At 48.5% G+C, this 14,909-nt stretch overlaps 1 protein-coding gene across 2 annotated transcripts; it reads left to right on the top strand.

Annotated features, from left to right (window-relative positions):
- Positions 1-7,223: 7,223 nt before the first annotated feature.
- Positions 7,224-14,071, top strand: MYCL (MYCL proto-oncogene, bHLH transcription factor). 2 transcript variants are annotated; one of them, XM_070368192.1, is made up of 3 exons: positions 7,224-7,430; positions 7,790-8,294; positions 11,263-14,071. In XM_070368192.1, exons 1-3 carry the CDS (start codon positions 7,350-7,352, stop codon positions 11,859-11,861), a joined length of 1,185 nt encoding a protein of 394 aa, XP_070224293.1. In that variant the 5' UTR covers positions 7,224-7,349; the 3' UTR covers positions 11,862-14,071. The 2 variants fall into 2 exon arrangements, with proteins under 2 accessions (XP_070224293.1, XP_070224294.1); XM_070368193.1 differs by lacking the exon at positions 7,224-7,430 and adding an exon at positions 7,441-7,692.
- The last annotated feature ends 838 nt before the right edge of the window (positions 14,072-14,909 follow it).

Below are 14,909 nucleotides of genomic sequence, written 5' to 3'. Positions count from 1 at the left end.
CCTCCTCAGACAACCACTTTGTCTTCTTGTATTTCTCTTTCTTTTGGATGATCTTGGTCACTGCCTCCTGTACAATGTTATGAACCTCATCCATAGTTCTTCAGGCACTCTACCAGATCTAATCCTTTGAATCTATTTGTTACCTCCACTGTATAATCATAAGGGATTTGATTTAGGTCATACCTGAATGGTCTAGTGATTTTAACTACCTTCTTCAATTTAAGCCTGAATTTTGCAATAAGAAGCTCATGATCTGAGCCACAGTCAGCTCCAAGTCTTGTGTTTGCTGATTGTGTAGAGCTTCTCCATCTTTGGCTGCAAAGAATATAATCAGTCTGATTTCACTATTGACTATCTAGTTACATTCACGTGTAGAGTCATCTCTTGTGTTGTTGGAGGAGGGTGTTTGCTATCACCAGTGCATTCTCTTGGCACAACTCCATTCGCCTTTGCCCTGCTTCATTTTGTACTCCAATGCCAAACTTGCCTGTTACTCCAGGTATCTCTTGACTTCCTTCTTTTGCATTCCAATTCCCTATGATGAAAAGGACTTCTTTTTTAGCTGTTAGTTTCTGGAAGTTCTCGTAGATCTTCACAGAGCTAGTCAACTTCAGCTTTCCAGCATTAGTGGTTGGGGCATAGACTTGGATTACTGTGATATTGAATGGTTTGCCTTGGAAACAAACAGAGATCATTCTGTCATTTTTGAGATTGCACCCAAGTACTGCATTTTGGACTCTTTGTTGACTATGAGGGCTACTCCATTTCTTCTAAGGGATTCTTGCCCACAGTAGTAGATATATTGGTCATCTGAATTAAATTTGCCTATTCCTGTCCATTTAAATTTCTTAGGGAAAATTATTTCTCATCTAATATTCTATGCCCAGCCAAACTATCAATCAACTGTGAGGGTATAATAAAGTCAATTTCAGAAATGCGAGGATCAAAATTTTTACTTCCCAAGTAGCCTTTCTCAGGCAGTTGCTAAAGGATATGCTCTGCCAATGTGAGGAAGTAAATCAAGAGAGAAGAAGCAGGGACTTCCCTTGTGGTACAGTGGCTCGGAATTGCCTTGCAGTGCAGGGGGTGTGGGTTCAATCCCTGGTCAGGGAACTAAGACACCACATGCTATGGAGCTACTGCACCCATGCACCACAACTAGACTGTCCACAGGCTGCAACAAAGATCCTGCAGGCTGCAAGTAAGATCCAGTGCAGCCAAATAAATCAATATTTTTTTTTAAAGAGAAAGAAAGAAGAAGCAGTGAGCTCCAGAAAATGGGGGAGCCGAAACAGGAGAGAAGCAAAGGGAATTTCCAGGATGATGGTGAAGGGAAGTTGCAAAATGACAGTTGTGAAACAGACCTAGAGATCAAGTTCAAACTGTAATAGAAAGACAAAGGGCTCCTAGAGGGATGTTTCCAAGAAAGAAATGGAACTAATAGATTGATTACCTGACATGTTTGACCATATGAAGCAACCTTTGTAGCTCTTGTGCAAATGTGAAGTGTTAAATTCATTTACATAGATTAAAAATATCCGTAGAAAGGAATATCTACATTGATATCTAAGCCAAAAAGAAAAATTACAATTTAACTCTGAAAATAAATGTTTTACAAGAGAAAATGAAGGGACTTTCCTGGCAGTCCAGTGAGTAAGACTGTGCTCCCAATGCAGGGGCCTAGGTTCAATCCTTGGTCAGGGAACTAGATCTCACAGGCCACAACTAAGAGTTCACATGCAGCAACTGAAGATCCTCCAAGCACCAACTAGAAAATCTAAAAAAATAAAGGAAATGTAGTCAGAGTAGTCCATACTCACAATCCATAAACCATACTCTACAGTCAAAACATTATATATATTGAATATTTATTTCATAATTGATCTGTAAAAGATGCTTCCCAGGTGGCTCAGTGGTAAAGAATCTGCCTGCCAATGCAGGAGATTCGGGTTTGATCTCTGGGTCAGGAAGATCTCCTGGAGTAGGAACTGGCAACTCACTCTAGTATTCTTGCCTGGAAAATTCCATAGAGAGAGGAGCTAAGTGGCTACAGTCCACGGGGTCACATGAGCTGGACACAACTGAGCACACACCCAAGGACAAGGAACTGATCTGTAATTCTACTTGGATGAATAAGGGAAGATGAAGTATGTGTGATGGAAAAGGAAATGTAAGAGTTACATCTCCTTCTATTCTGTTTTTTATAATTTTATTTATTTTCATGTATTTATTTTTGGCTGTGCTGGGTCTTCACTGTTGCGTGAACTTTTTTTTTTTTCCCCCTAGTTGCACTGTAGTGGCTTCTCTTGGTTGTGGAGCACGGGCTCTAGGGCACATGGGCTTCAGTAAGTTGCAGCATGTAGCTCAACAGTTATGGTTTCCTTGCTCTAGAGTACAGGCTTAGCAGTTGTGGCACACGGGCTTAGTTACTCCAAGGCATAGGGGATCTCCCCAGATCAGGGATCGAACTTGTGTCTCCTGTACTGGCAGGCAGATTCTTTACCACTGAGTCAGCAGGGAAACCCCTACATCTCCTTATATGTTTTTTTCCATCTCCTTCTATTTTAAATGTAAATAGGAATTTAAAAATTCCCATTGACCTTCCCAGCCAATAGCTGTGAGAAATAAATTTCTGTTGTTTATATGCCCTTCCCCCAATTTTAAAATTAGATCACCTGTATTGGTCAAAATATGGAAGGAAATATGAGGGACAAAAAGCCTGGTAAGCCAGTAGTTGCCTTTGGGGGGTGGGAATCAGGGGTGGTAAGGGGAGAGAAGATTACCTTTTATTTTTTAACCTTGTCATACTACCACATAATTGCACTCATCTCACATGCTAGTAAAGTAATGCTTAAAATTCTCCAAGCCAGGCTTCAGCAATATGTGAACCGTGAACTTCCAGATGTTCAAGCTGGTTTTAGAAAAAGCAGAAGAACCAGAGATCAAATTGCCAACATCTACTGGATCATCTAAATAGCAAGAGAGTTCCAGAAAAACATCTATTTCTGCTTTATTGACTATGCCAAAGCCTTTGACTGTGTGGATCACAATAAACTGTGGAAAATTCTGAAAGAGATGGGAATACCAGACCACCTGACCTGCTTCTTGAGAAACCTATATGCAGGTCAGGAAGCAACAGTTAGAACTGGACATGGAACAACAGACTGGTTCCAAATAGGACAAGGAGTACGTCAAGGCTGTATATTGTCACCCTGCTCATTTAACTTATATGCAGAGTACATCATGAGAAACGCTGGGCTGGAAGAAGCACAAGCTGGAATCAAGATTGCCGGGAGAAATATCAATAACCTCAGATATGCAGATGACACCATCCTTATGGCAGAAAGTGAAGAAGAATTAAAGAGCCTCTTGATGAAAGTGAAAGAGGAGAGTGAAAAAGTTGGCTTAAAGCTCAACATTCAGAAAACTAAGATCATGGCATCTGGTCCCATCACTTCACGGCAAATAAATGGGGAAACAGTGGAAACAGTGACAGACTTACTTTTGGGGGGCTCCAAAATCAATGCAGATGGTGATTGCAACCATGAAATTAAGAGACACTTGCTCCTTTGAAGGAAAGTTATGACTGACCTGGACAGCATATTCAAAAGCAGAGACATTACTTTGCAAACAAAGGTCCATCTAGTTAAGGCTATGATTTTTCCAGTAGTCATGTATGGATGTGAGAGTTGGACCATAAAGAAAGCTGAACACCGAAGAACTGATGCTTTTGAACTGTGGTGTTGGAGGAGACTCTTGAGAGTCCCTTGAACTGCACGGAGATCCAACCAGTCCATCCTAAAGGAGATCAGTCCTGGGTGTTCATTGGAAGGACTGATGTTGAAGCTGAAACTCCAATACTTAGGCCACCTGATGCGAAGAGCTGACTCATTTGAAAAGACCCTGATGCTGGGAAAGATTGAGGGCAGGAGGAGAAGGGAATGACAGAGGATGAGATGGTTGGATGGCATCACCAACTCAATGGACATGGGTTTGGGTGAACTCCAGGAGTTGGTGATGGACAGGGAGGCCTGGCATACTGTGGTTCATGGGGTCACAAAGAGTCAGACACGACTGAGCGACTGAAATGAACTGAACATTTAGTTGATTTTGAAAAATGATTTACATGTATTTTTTTATTCAAAATATGTTTTCAGAAAAGTAAAGGAGGAACTTCCTTGGTTGTCCAGTGGTTAAGAATCTTCCTTGCAATATAGGGGAAGCATGTTTGATTCCTGATCAGAGAACTAAGATCTCAGGAGTCTCAGAGAAACTAAGTCCATGAGCCACAAGAGAGTTTGTGCGCTGAAACCAGGAACTGAAACAGTCAAATAAATAACATAATTGTTTCTAAAAAAGGAAATAAAATTTAAAATTGCAGAAAAAATGAATTTTTTCAGTTTTTGAATTCATGAATTCATCACCATCCTAGGTCCAGATATCACTCAGAAGCCAGAGCTGTTAGCCCTAAAAGCAGCAGCATCTCTGCAGAACAGACACACATTAACCAGGCTCAGGAGAGTAATATTTCAAATCAGATGCCAATTCATTAAGTTATAAGGGGAAGCAGGGCTTTGGAGCAGACTGGATCTTCTTGTTCGCTGATGAGTGCATTCTCTCCCTGTGGGCGGATCTACATAGGGAACAGTGTGGTTTTCAGCAGGTTGCTTGGTGATCCAGAGTGCAAGTGAAGTGGGGAGGGGGCGGTGAACTGGGTGGTTTCAAAGAATGATGTTTCCATCTCCCTTGTTCCTAGACCAGCATCTTTGTCCCCAGACAGGGCTAGGATGACACTCCGGTGATTGCTTCTTGATCTCTGTTTCGTTGACTGTCCAGACTCCTTCTTACTACCACCTCCTTCTCTTTAGTTGTATCAATACCTTTATTCAGGTTACAGTCTAGACTGAGCCTGACAGTGATTCTGTCTCCAGTAGGTAGACTGGCACATTTCTATGTTAAAGCATTAGACTTGTCTCCAAACAGGCAACACATTTACGAAGCACCTCCGATGTGTCAGGCTCTGTTCTAAACTCTGGAGTTGCAGCAGTCAACAAGGCTGACATCTGACCTAGCCCTCAATGAGCCTACAGTCTGGTGAGGAAAACAAAGTATGCAATGTGAAGGAGCAGCCTAACTCTCAGAAGACAACTTCATTTACTTTATTCTAGTTCTTGAGGTGAGGACACATCCTGGTTGTCTCCAGAAATCACCTACTACAATGAACCATGGGGAGGGGCTGTTGAGTAATGAATCTCATCTTGATAGAGAAAGAAGATCCATTTCTCAAGCACATATTCCCAGCCTCTCGTGGATTCTATGCCCCAAATCTTCCCAGCAAAATGATTTTCTGCTTAAATGTATCTGTCTTTTGTAACCAAGAACTTGGACTATTACAGCAACCATTTCAGATAACTGTAGACCAGAGAACAAGTTCGCAGAAGACAGTTCCAACCCCTCTGCCTCAGGGCTGCAACCAACCTGGAACCTCTCTGATCTGTGCCTTCCATTCAGCACAAAGCAGGACATACAGGCTCTCTCAATAAAATCTGGTTGGCTGAGTCACTTAGTAAGTTCAATCACAAGCTGTTTTATGTACTTAAATTGCAAAGCTAGTAAGAACTAGTTGCTGCCTTCAAAGATGTCCACATGCAACTTCGAGCTAACATATGCAAAACTGAGGCTGTCATCTTTCTTTCCTTTTCTGTCAACTTGTATATCAACTCATGCTTAGTGTCTCATGCTCCAACCACACTGAACTCCTTGCACATCTCACATCCCTCTGCTGGGATTTCAACAGTGAGTAGTTTGGTGTTCTTAGACCACAGCGGGGGGGAGAGAAAGACAGCAGGTAATCGGGCTGCTGCTTGTAGACCAGACCTTAAAGGCCAGTTAGAGCATTCTAGATGTATTGGCTGCTACCCCAGGTTACTTTCCTTGGTCTGAATAGAATACCCCATAGTTTAGCTTTTCCTCTTCTACTGAAGGAAGTCTGCATAGAAGAGGATACAAGGTTTATATGTCCATCATCTTGGCCAGAGATACAGCTACAATCGAGGTTCTCATTTTACAGATAAGTAAATAGAGGCTTCAAAGGACTTGACTGTAGAGCTGCTGCTGCTGCTAAGTCGCTTCAGTCGTGTCCAACTCTGTGCGACCCCATAGACGGCAGCCCACCAGGCTCCCCCGTCCCTGGGATTCTCCAGGCAAGAACACTGGAGTGGGTTGCCATTTCCTTCTCCAATGCATGAAAGGGAAAAGTGGAAGTCGCTCAGTCGTGTCCAACTCTTAGCGACCCCATGGACTGCAGCCTACCAGGCTCCTCCATCCATGGGATTTTCCAGGCAAAAGTACTGGAGTGGGGTCCCATTGCCTTCTCCGAAGACTGTAGAGCTAGCAAGTAGCAAAACAAAGGCTTGAATGAAGTTTCCAGACTCCAAATTCCCATTCTTTCCTGTATTAGAACAGCTCATACAGAGTGTTTTGTGTGTGGTTTGAGGGAGGGGAATCGCCTTGATCTATTCTTGGGGGAAAATTCTCCTTATCACCCACACCAGAGGCTAAGTTTGTTCTGCTTGCCTCTCCTGGCTTAGTTCCCTTCCCTACTGTATCTTCTTAAATCCTCACAACAGTCCTGTGAGGTATTGCCATCCCTTCATTTTATAGATGAGACTGAAGCTCAGAAAGTTTAAATTTCAGGCTCCGGAATCTTCACCACCTTGCTTCGCTGAGGTCCGTCCAGGTTTGGGAACACCAAGCTGATGAAGGGGGGCCCAAGGGTGAGGAAGACAGTGCCGGGGACAGGGCTGGGGTTTAAGGCTGAGGACCACCAGGTGGCGCGGTGGAAGTGCGGCTGCACCCTACTACCTCACCTCTCGCGGGCCAGATGTACCAGAACTAAACGGGGCGAGCTCGGGGAAGTAGGCTCGCGGAGCAGGGAGCAGTTTTCCTGAACCCAGAGTCTTCAAGGAGCTCCGTTCTCGTTCGGCCTCCAGAGGACCTCCCGAGCCTCGCTAGAGTCACAACCCCACCGGGCGACCGCCGGGCCGCATCAGCCCGCCGCCAGCTCCGCGCTCCCCACTGTGCAATTCATTTGATGGGCCTGGGACTCCACAGCCCCCACCTGTCGACCCAGGAGGCGGGGCGTGGGCGGGGTTGGTCCCGTAGGGCCCGCCCCCTGTCCCTGAGCCGCGGGCGCGCGACGAGATATAAGGCAGCCTGGAAACAATGCGCCTGCATCTCGCGCTCCCGCGCCGCTCCCGGGAGCGTCCGGGCCGCCGTGCGCGAGCGGGGGCGGGAGCGCGCGCTGGGGGGCTAGCGCCTGTGTGCGGGCCTCGCACTCGGTGGCGCGCATGTGCAAGTGTGCGGGCTGCTTCGCTGCCCCGAGCGGGCGGGGAGCCGGTCCGCTCCAGGTGGCCGGTGGCGGGAGCGAGGTGAGGCTGCGGGCAGCCTGGGAACGGGCGCGAGTCCCGGGGGACGGGCTGCAGGCTGCCTTCTGGGCACAGCACGCCCCCGCCCGACCCGGCCGGGCCCTCGGAGCTGCGCTCCGGGCGGCGCTGGCAAAGTTTGCTTTGAACTCGCTCCCTGCAGCCTAGTCCGCGCGCTGTGAGCGGCTTCCCCAGGCACGCTGACCCGGGGCCGGGCTGCCCGGGACGCTAGGGAAGGGCGCGGGCTCCAAGCTGTGAGGTTGGAGAGGTACGAGAGCCTGGCAGCCAGCTGTACTGGGGGGCCGGGGGACGCTTCCCTCCCTGGGCCCGCACCTGGGTCAGCACGTCCCCCTTCCCTCCCGCAGGGAGCGGACATGGACTTCGACTCGTACCAGCACTATTTCTACGACTATGACTGCGGAGAGGATTTCTACCGCTCCACGGCGCCCAGCGAGGACATCTGGAAGAAATTCGAGCTCGTGCCGTCGCCCCCCACGTCGCCGCCCTGGAGCTCCGGTCCCGGCGACGGAGACGCGGGCCCCGGAATTGGTCCTCCGGAGCCGTGGCCCGGAGGGGGCGCCGGGGACGATGCAGAATCCCGGGGTCACTCGAAAGCTTGGGGCAGGAACTACGCTTCCATCATCCGCCGAGACTGTATGTGGAGCGGCTTTTCGGCCCGGGAACGGCTGGAGAGAGCGGTGAGCGACCGGCTCGCCGCTGGCGCACCCCGGGGGAACCCGCCCAAGGCGCCCGCCGCCCCGGACTGCGCTCCCAGCCTCGAAGCCGGCAACCCGGCGCCCGCTGCCCCCTGTCCACTGGGCGAGCCCAAGACCCAGGCCTGCTCGGGGTCCGAGAGCCCAAGCGACTCGGGTAAGGACCGCCCCGGGTCATCCAAGAGGGGGCACCCCATGGGTGGCCAAACCTCTGCCGCTGAGGTCCGGCAACTGGGTCTGCGCAAGCCCTTCCGCCACCTCCCTATTCCTCGGCTGAAGCTGCCGGTGTAGCCCCCAGCGGTGTCTGTCTGGCACGTGGGAGTGTTAGTAAACAGTTTGAAGAAGTGGCGTGGGAGCCAGCGTCCCTTTGATGATGATTGGAGCCCCAGGGGACAAGGGAGACAGGGTGAGGCTTGGCGCTTAGGGAGAACAATACGGGGATTGGACCATAGGGGATTTCTGCCCTCCGAAGGCTGGAAGGGGTCCCTTAAGGGTCACTCCAGACTTAAATTTTTTTTGTTGCTGTCTCTTTCTCTGGGAAACTCACTCCCTTGGGGAGAGAAGCTGAGAAGCCTTTTGTGCAAAGCCAAAGCCTTCATCCTTTAAAAAACCTGGTCTCCTGCCTGCTTTATTTTAAAATGACAATAATGGCTCCTCCTCCATCCCCACCTCTTACCACGTATTCATCCTCACCATCACCCATGAGACAGTAGTGGAGGAATGACTGCTCCCCATTAACAGATGGAAAAACCGAGGCTTAGAAATAGGAAATCGCCAGAAGTGAACGCCAGCTTCCTGCCATCCGGCCAGCTTCTTTTGCTCAATCCTCCATCCCAACCAGGCACTTCTCTGGTGTTTAGAGGAACTTATTGGTTATCTGAGAAGTGGTACATCTTGCCATTTTGCTCTGGCCTGTGGTGGGAAGGTGTTCCTCTAGGAACAATTCATCTGAGGGCTTTCAGCTGCTTCATTTGTATTCAACAAATGTTCACTGGCCTCTACTTTGTGCTAAGCTCTGGGGTTAGTGCTGGGGGTCACAGGCTCCCCTGCCCCATCCTTGAATGCAGGTGTACATCTCACTGAGCACAGCCTGCTGCATCTGTGCCACCAGACTATGTCATTCTTAGCCTAACCTCTTCTTCGAGGTGCCCATGAGAAATACTGGGGAGGGTGTTTTATAGGGTGCACACTGAGGCTTGTGTCAGATAAATCAGGACTGAAAACTCAAGTAGCTTTTAAGAATAATTTATGTGACCATTTAGAGGGAACTGGGGAATGGGTTTGGAGGTTGTCATACACTTAATGGTGAACATAAGGAAGGAAACACAATTAAAAGTAAAAAAAAAATTTTTCCCAGTTCACTTTTAACCTGCTTGCTTTTGTTAAGGTCATTTTTAACCTGCTTGCTTTTTACACCAAGACCTTGTTTGTTTAATGGCTGGAATGGGAACTTTGAGATCAAGAAACCAATAAAGATGTATCTCTGCAAAAGCTGATATGGTAGAGTGGAAAGTGCATTGTTTTGGGAATCTGGAGATCTTAGTTTTAGATCCAGAATGTTATACAGGTGCTATGTGGACTTGGCTGATCTGGGTCTCAGTTTCTCCCTTTGCATGTTAGGGAGTTTAACCTGATCATCCAGCTGAGGACATGTCCTTGTCTAGGTAGAGTTAGACATTTTCTCTGAAAAGGAGAATGGTGTCTCACATTTTTTTCTTAGGCAGAACCTTCCCCAGCTATGGGGCTTAACTCTGAAGTATTAAAGGTTTGGGATGTGGGGAAGCCTCCTGAATCATTTTCTAACCTGCCCTTTACCCTGAACCTGTTTGCAAGCTCCTGGTTCACTCACAGGCCACATGGCCCAGAACAAAATGCAACAGATTGCAAACAATGAGGGGGGTGGGGAGAGTGACTGACGGCAAAGCTCAGCCAATAGGGGCTCGGGGCTGAGTAAGACCGCATTCCAAACTCAGCTCAGCCAGCCAATCACAGGTCTTGGGGCCAGGAGGGCTGAATGGTCAGGTTTTATTAATGGAGAAATAATGCGATTGTCCACACAATGGAAGCCTTCCTGACAAAGGGGCTCAAGCTTCGTGATTTGCGAAAGAGGCTGAGAACTGAGCTCTTCTGTTGTCAGGCTGAAATGCATAAAGGTGGCCTTCTCTGTGGAGGCTGCAAAACAGTGCGGAGCTGTAACGTTCTCCCCTAATTGTCCCTCTCCTGGTTGGGGTAACCTAAGAGATCTTGGAGTAAGGGAATGATAGAGGCATGTCCAGGTGTTGCTAGTGTTTTGGCCCCTGTATCAAGACATTCCCTTGCCGCTCAACTCCTGCGCCCCAACTCCTGACCCCCTAAAACAGGTAGCTTGGAAATGGTCTTTTGTACCTTTGTGAAGTTCCTGCGGCTTCTGCCGACCTGCGATTACAAATCCAATCCTCTTCTGGTCCAGGGAAGTGGGTGGGGCAAGCGACCTATAAATGATGGATGACTTTAGAAACCCATTGAACCCAGGAGCAAAATGCTCCTAAGGGAAACCCTTTCCCTCCCCTCTGTGGGTGAGGAGGGATGGGTTGTAGCCCTCCCTTCTCTGACTCTTCTGCTGAAAAGGATGGCAGAATAGAGAGGTGGGGGAATAATAGGATTTATAACTTGTGAAAAGTAACAATTCCCAAGTGCAGGCTGTGCTGGGCTGGAACAAAGGGCAGCTCTGCCCACAGACCCCTCATTTACAATTCTGATGGGATATGAAAGAGCCCGACTGGGGAAGATCTTTATAGTTAAAACTTTGTCCCAGGCCGATAGCTCTTTTTCTCCATCCCGACAGAGGGGGAGGGGAGAGCCTGTGCAGACTGGGGGCTGTTGGCTTGGGTCTGCCTTTTGTTCTTATCTAAGCCTTGCTGTGCAAAGAGAAATTGGAGAATATTTTCCTTCTTGCTTATTTCCCTTCCTTTCCTTCACACCACCCTTAGCCTTGATACAATTGAATCAGTTGTCTTTCTCCCCACTTGAATTTGTTTATATCAAAATTGGGAAGATGCCACCTCCTTTCCCAAACTCCAGCATAGGGTCTGTGTATGTGTTTCTCATGGGGTGTGTTTCTTCTGTTGATCTCTCTTCTCGGACAGAGGGTGAAGAAATTGACGTTGTCACAGTGGAGAAGAGGCAGTCCCTGGGTGTCCGGAAGCCAGTCACCATCACGGTGCGAGCAGACCCTTTGGACCCCTGCATGAAACACTTCCACATCTCCATCCATCAACAACAGCACAACTATGCTGCCCGTTTTCCTCCAGAAAGCTGCTCCCAAGGAGAGGCTCCAGAGCCAGGGCCCCGTGAAGACGGTCTGGAGAGAGAAGCACCAGAAGAAAAGGAAGATGAGGCAGATGAAGAAATTGTGAGTCTCCCACCTGTAGAAAGCGAGCCTTCCCAGCCCTGCAACCCCAAACCTGTCAGTTCTGACACTGAGGACGTAACCAAGAGGAAGAACCATAACTTCCTGGAGCGCAAAAGGCGGAATGACCTCCGTTCCAGGTTCTTGGCCCTGAGGGATCAGGTCCCTACCCTGGCCACCTGCTCCAAGGCCCCCAAAGTAGTGATCCTGAGCAAGGCCTTGGAATACTTGCAAGCCCTAGTGGGAGCTGAGAAGAGGATGGCTACGGAGAAAAGGCAGCTCCGGTGTCGGCAGCAACAGCTGCAGAAGAGAATCGCGTACCTCAGTGGCTACTAACTGACCAAAGTCTGACTGCTCTGTCTTCACAGAGACCCAAGTTTATTTTTTAACCTCCCCTCTCCCCCTTAGGAATTTGCACATTTCGGTTCAGGTGGGGTGGCCTGGACAATAGATTCCCAGAATGCATTGCACACACAAGAAGGGCTCGCATTCTTGGAAACCTTGCAACCCGGTTCTCCCTCTGCCCTGACTTGCGGGAGTGCAGTGGCTTCTCTGGCACCTTTGGCTTCTCAGGCAGGCAGCACTGAGGAGACTTGGGGTCTGTTGAGCTCACTAGCTCCGAAGAAAAGCCTGACAGGTGCTATGCAACAGGTGGTGGACGTTGTCAGGGGGCTCCAGCCTGCATGAAATCTCACACTGCGGATGAGCCTTAGACTGAGAAAGGATGCTCCCACTGGTGTCTCTGGGGTGACGCTAGGACAGCTGGGCCTGGATGCTCTCCCCAGGCTCCTTTTTCCAAGAGACATACGAGCTGTCTTAAGTGAAGACGAGCTCGCAGACTTGATCAACAGGGACCATTACCTCACTGTCAGACACTTTACAGTAGCTGAGGAGTCAGAAACCTTTAACATGTATTCCCATGTTAGGTGACACCCCTCCTCCCACTCTCCATGCTGCGATCTTGAGAACTTTTAAAGCGCTTGGCCTCTTAGATTCTTTGTCTCAAGGCCCTCCGGACCCTTTCCTCTGAGGGCAGAGACCATCCCATCCTCACCAGGAACTTTTTTGGTTTCCTTCCACTTTTGTTGTGCAATGGGCTCTAAGGCTATTTCCCACAGGTCAGAAATACTTCCCCAGGACACAGGGCAAGGGTCCCAGCCTGTGGCTGGGGGAAGGTTTGGAGTCCTGGATGCGAACGTGTTCCCTGCCCAGGTGTTTTCCATCTTGGAAATCCTCTCAAAGCAGATGTCAGGCACCTGAAGGGGAAGAGCTGTACCACTTCCTCTTTCCCACCTCCCTCTCATCTCAACCCCTGAATGATAAGTTTGAAGTTCTACTCAGTTCGGTTCAGTCGCTCAGTCGTGTCTGACTCTTTGTGACCCCATGGACTGCAGCACGCCAGGCCTCCCTGTCCATCACCAACTTCTGGAGTTTACTCAAACTCATGTCCATTGAGTCGGTGATGCTAGAACCATACAAACCTGTGCTTCTCTTGCAACTCCAAGGAGCTTCCTGTCCCTCTAGCCACCCTTGGGCCCTCTGCCAGCCTGACATGAGTCAGAATCTCATTCCCAGAATCTGGGCCTTATTGCAGTTCTTACTGGGAGAGCCGCTGGGACTCATCCAGTGCTCCAGAAGGCGGATTAGCTTCCTGGTGGGTTTTTAAGAAGCTTCCAGGAGCTCTGCTCAGTGGACCATGATGGATTTTACCCAACTGGGCTCAGCCTCTCCAGGTGGATTCCAGGCACAGCCTCTGGGCTAAGAAAGTCACCTAACCCAACAAGTGTCACATGGGCAACCTCAGCAGCCCCTAAGTCTAGCCTGGAAGAAAGATCGGCCCTTCCAGCACTCCGCCCAGGGCAGCAGGTGCCTACTGGATGGGGGTTTGAAAATGGGGGAGGGAAGAATTCTAGAGTGCTATATGTGGCTCTGGGAAGCCAGCTGCTACTTCTAAACCTGTTATGCATGATGGTCTGTTCCTGAGGTTGCTTCCTGGCCTCAGAGAACCCCAGTGGAACTTGCAAAAAGCCCCCTGCTTCTGGAGCACGGTTTTGGGAAGCCAACTGACTTCGGGAACTGTCTTTGGAGAACAGGTGGGATGTAGGTTATTGATGTCTCACCTGAAGAGCTTGTGTTTTATAAGCTGCTGTTGGGTATTATGCTGGGAGCAGTCTTTTTTTTAATACTGTATTTTTGTATGCCTTTTGCAAAGTGGTGTTAATTGTTTTTGTACAAGAAAAAAAAAAAAAACTCTGGGGCAATTCTGTTGCAAAAGTCTGATTTATTTTAAAAGGTAGATTTACCTGAAATTTTGTATTTAGTTGTGAATACTGATTGCCTGATTTTAAAATGTTGCCTTCTGGGACATCTTCTAATAAAAGATTTCTCAAATGTGTCAGAGGTGGGGGGGTGGGGGGCAGCTTATGCCCACCATGTCCCCCAGAACCAAGGGACACTGTTTTTTAGGGTAGTCACAAGTGATCTCTAACCATGTTGCTAACCTGGTCACTCCACCCTGGGTTCCTGAAATGCCATTTCAAACATGTCTAAACAACGTAAGTTTAGTACTCAGTAAACACAAAATTGTCTTGTGAATTCCAGAGTGCTGGATTTGTATTTTAGAAGGCTTGAAATCCTGGTGTTCCACCATTAATTCATCCTGTGCCTTTTACCTTTACCTGAAAGCCCTAGTTTCCCTACTTGTAAAATGGGGATAAATGCTACTTCCCAAGGGACTGTTGCTATTTAGTTGCTAAGTCACATCCACCTCTTTTGCAACCCTGTGAACTATATAGCTTGCCAGGCTCCTCTGTCCATGAGATCTCCCAGGCAAGCATACTGGATTGAGTTGCCATTTCCTTCTCCAGGGGATCGAACTCACATCTCCTGCATTGGCAGGCAGACTCCCTACAACTGAGCCACGAGGGAAGCTTATCACAGGGATTGGCAGGCATTAAATGTAGACTTTTTCTTTTTCAGCTGCAAGGCTTGTGGGATCTTAGTTCTCCTACCAGGGATTGAACCTGGGCCATTGGCAGTGACCGTGCAGAGTCTCAATCACTGGACCACCAGACTCTAAGCTGCTTTTAAACTGTAAAGCCTTAAATCTTTTCAGGTGGTACTTTTCTTACCATAGGTATTTTAATCCCCCTTTTTTTTAACCATGCCTACCGCCTTGTGGGCTTCCCAGGTGGTGCTAGTGGTAAAGAACCTGCCTGCCAGTGCAGGAGACAGAAGAGATGTGGGTTCGATTCCTGGGTTGGGAAGATCCCTGGAGAAGGGAATGGCAACCCACTCCAGTATTCTTGCATGGAGAATCCGCATGGACAGAGGAGCCTGGAGGGCTACAGTCTATAGGGTCACAAAAAGTCGGACATGATTGAA

This window comes from Bos mutus, chromosome 3 (genome assembly GCF_027580195.1).
Source record: "Bos mutus isolate GX-2022 chromosome 3, NWIPB_WYAK_1.1, whole genome shotgun sequence".
NCBI lineage: Eukaryota > Metazoa > Chordata > Mammalia > Artiodactyla > Bovidae > Bos > Bos mutus.
This window is presented reverse-complemented; position numbering and strand designations above follow the sequence as displayed.

What these genes read in the sequence shown, in the direction of transcription:
- MYCL (XM_070368192.1), top strand. Translation starts at nt 7,350, where the DNA reads ATGTGCAAGTGTGCGGGCTGCTTCGCTGCCCCGAGCGGGCGGGGAGCC. An exon ending in TGGCCGGTGGCGGGAGCGAG is followed by an intron (nt 7,431 to 7,789) that starts GTGAGGCTGCGG and finishes TCCCTCCCGCAG; the next exon opens with GGAGCGGACATGGACTTCGA. An exon ending in CGAGAGCCCAAGCGACTCGG is followed by an intron (nt 8,295 to 11,262) that starts GTAAGGACCGCC and finishes CTTCTCGGACAG; the next exon opens with AGGGTGAAGAAATTGACGTT.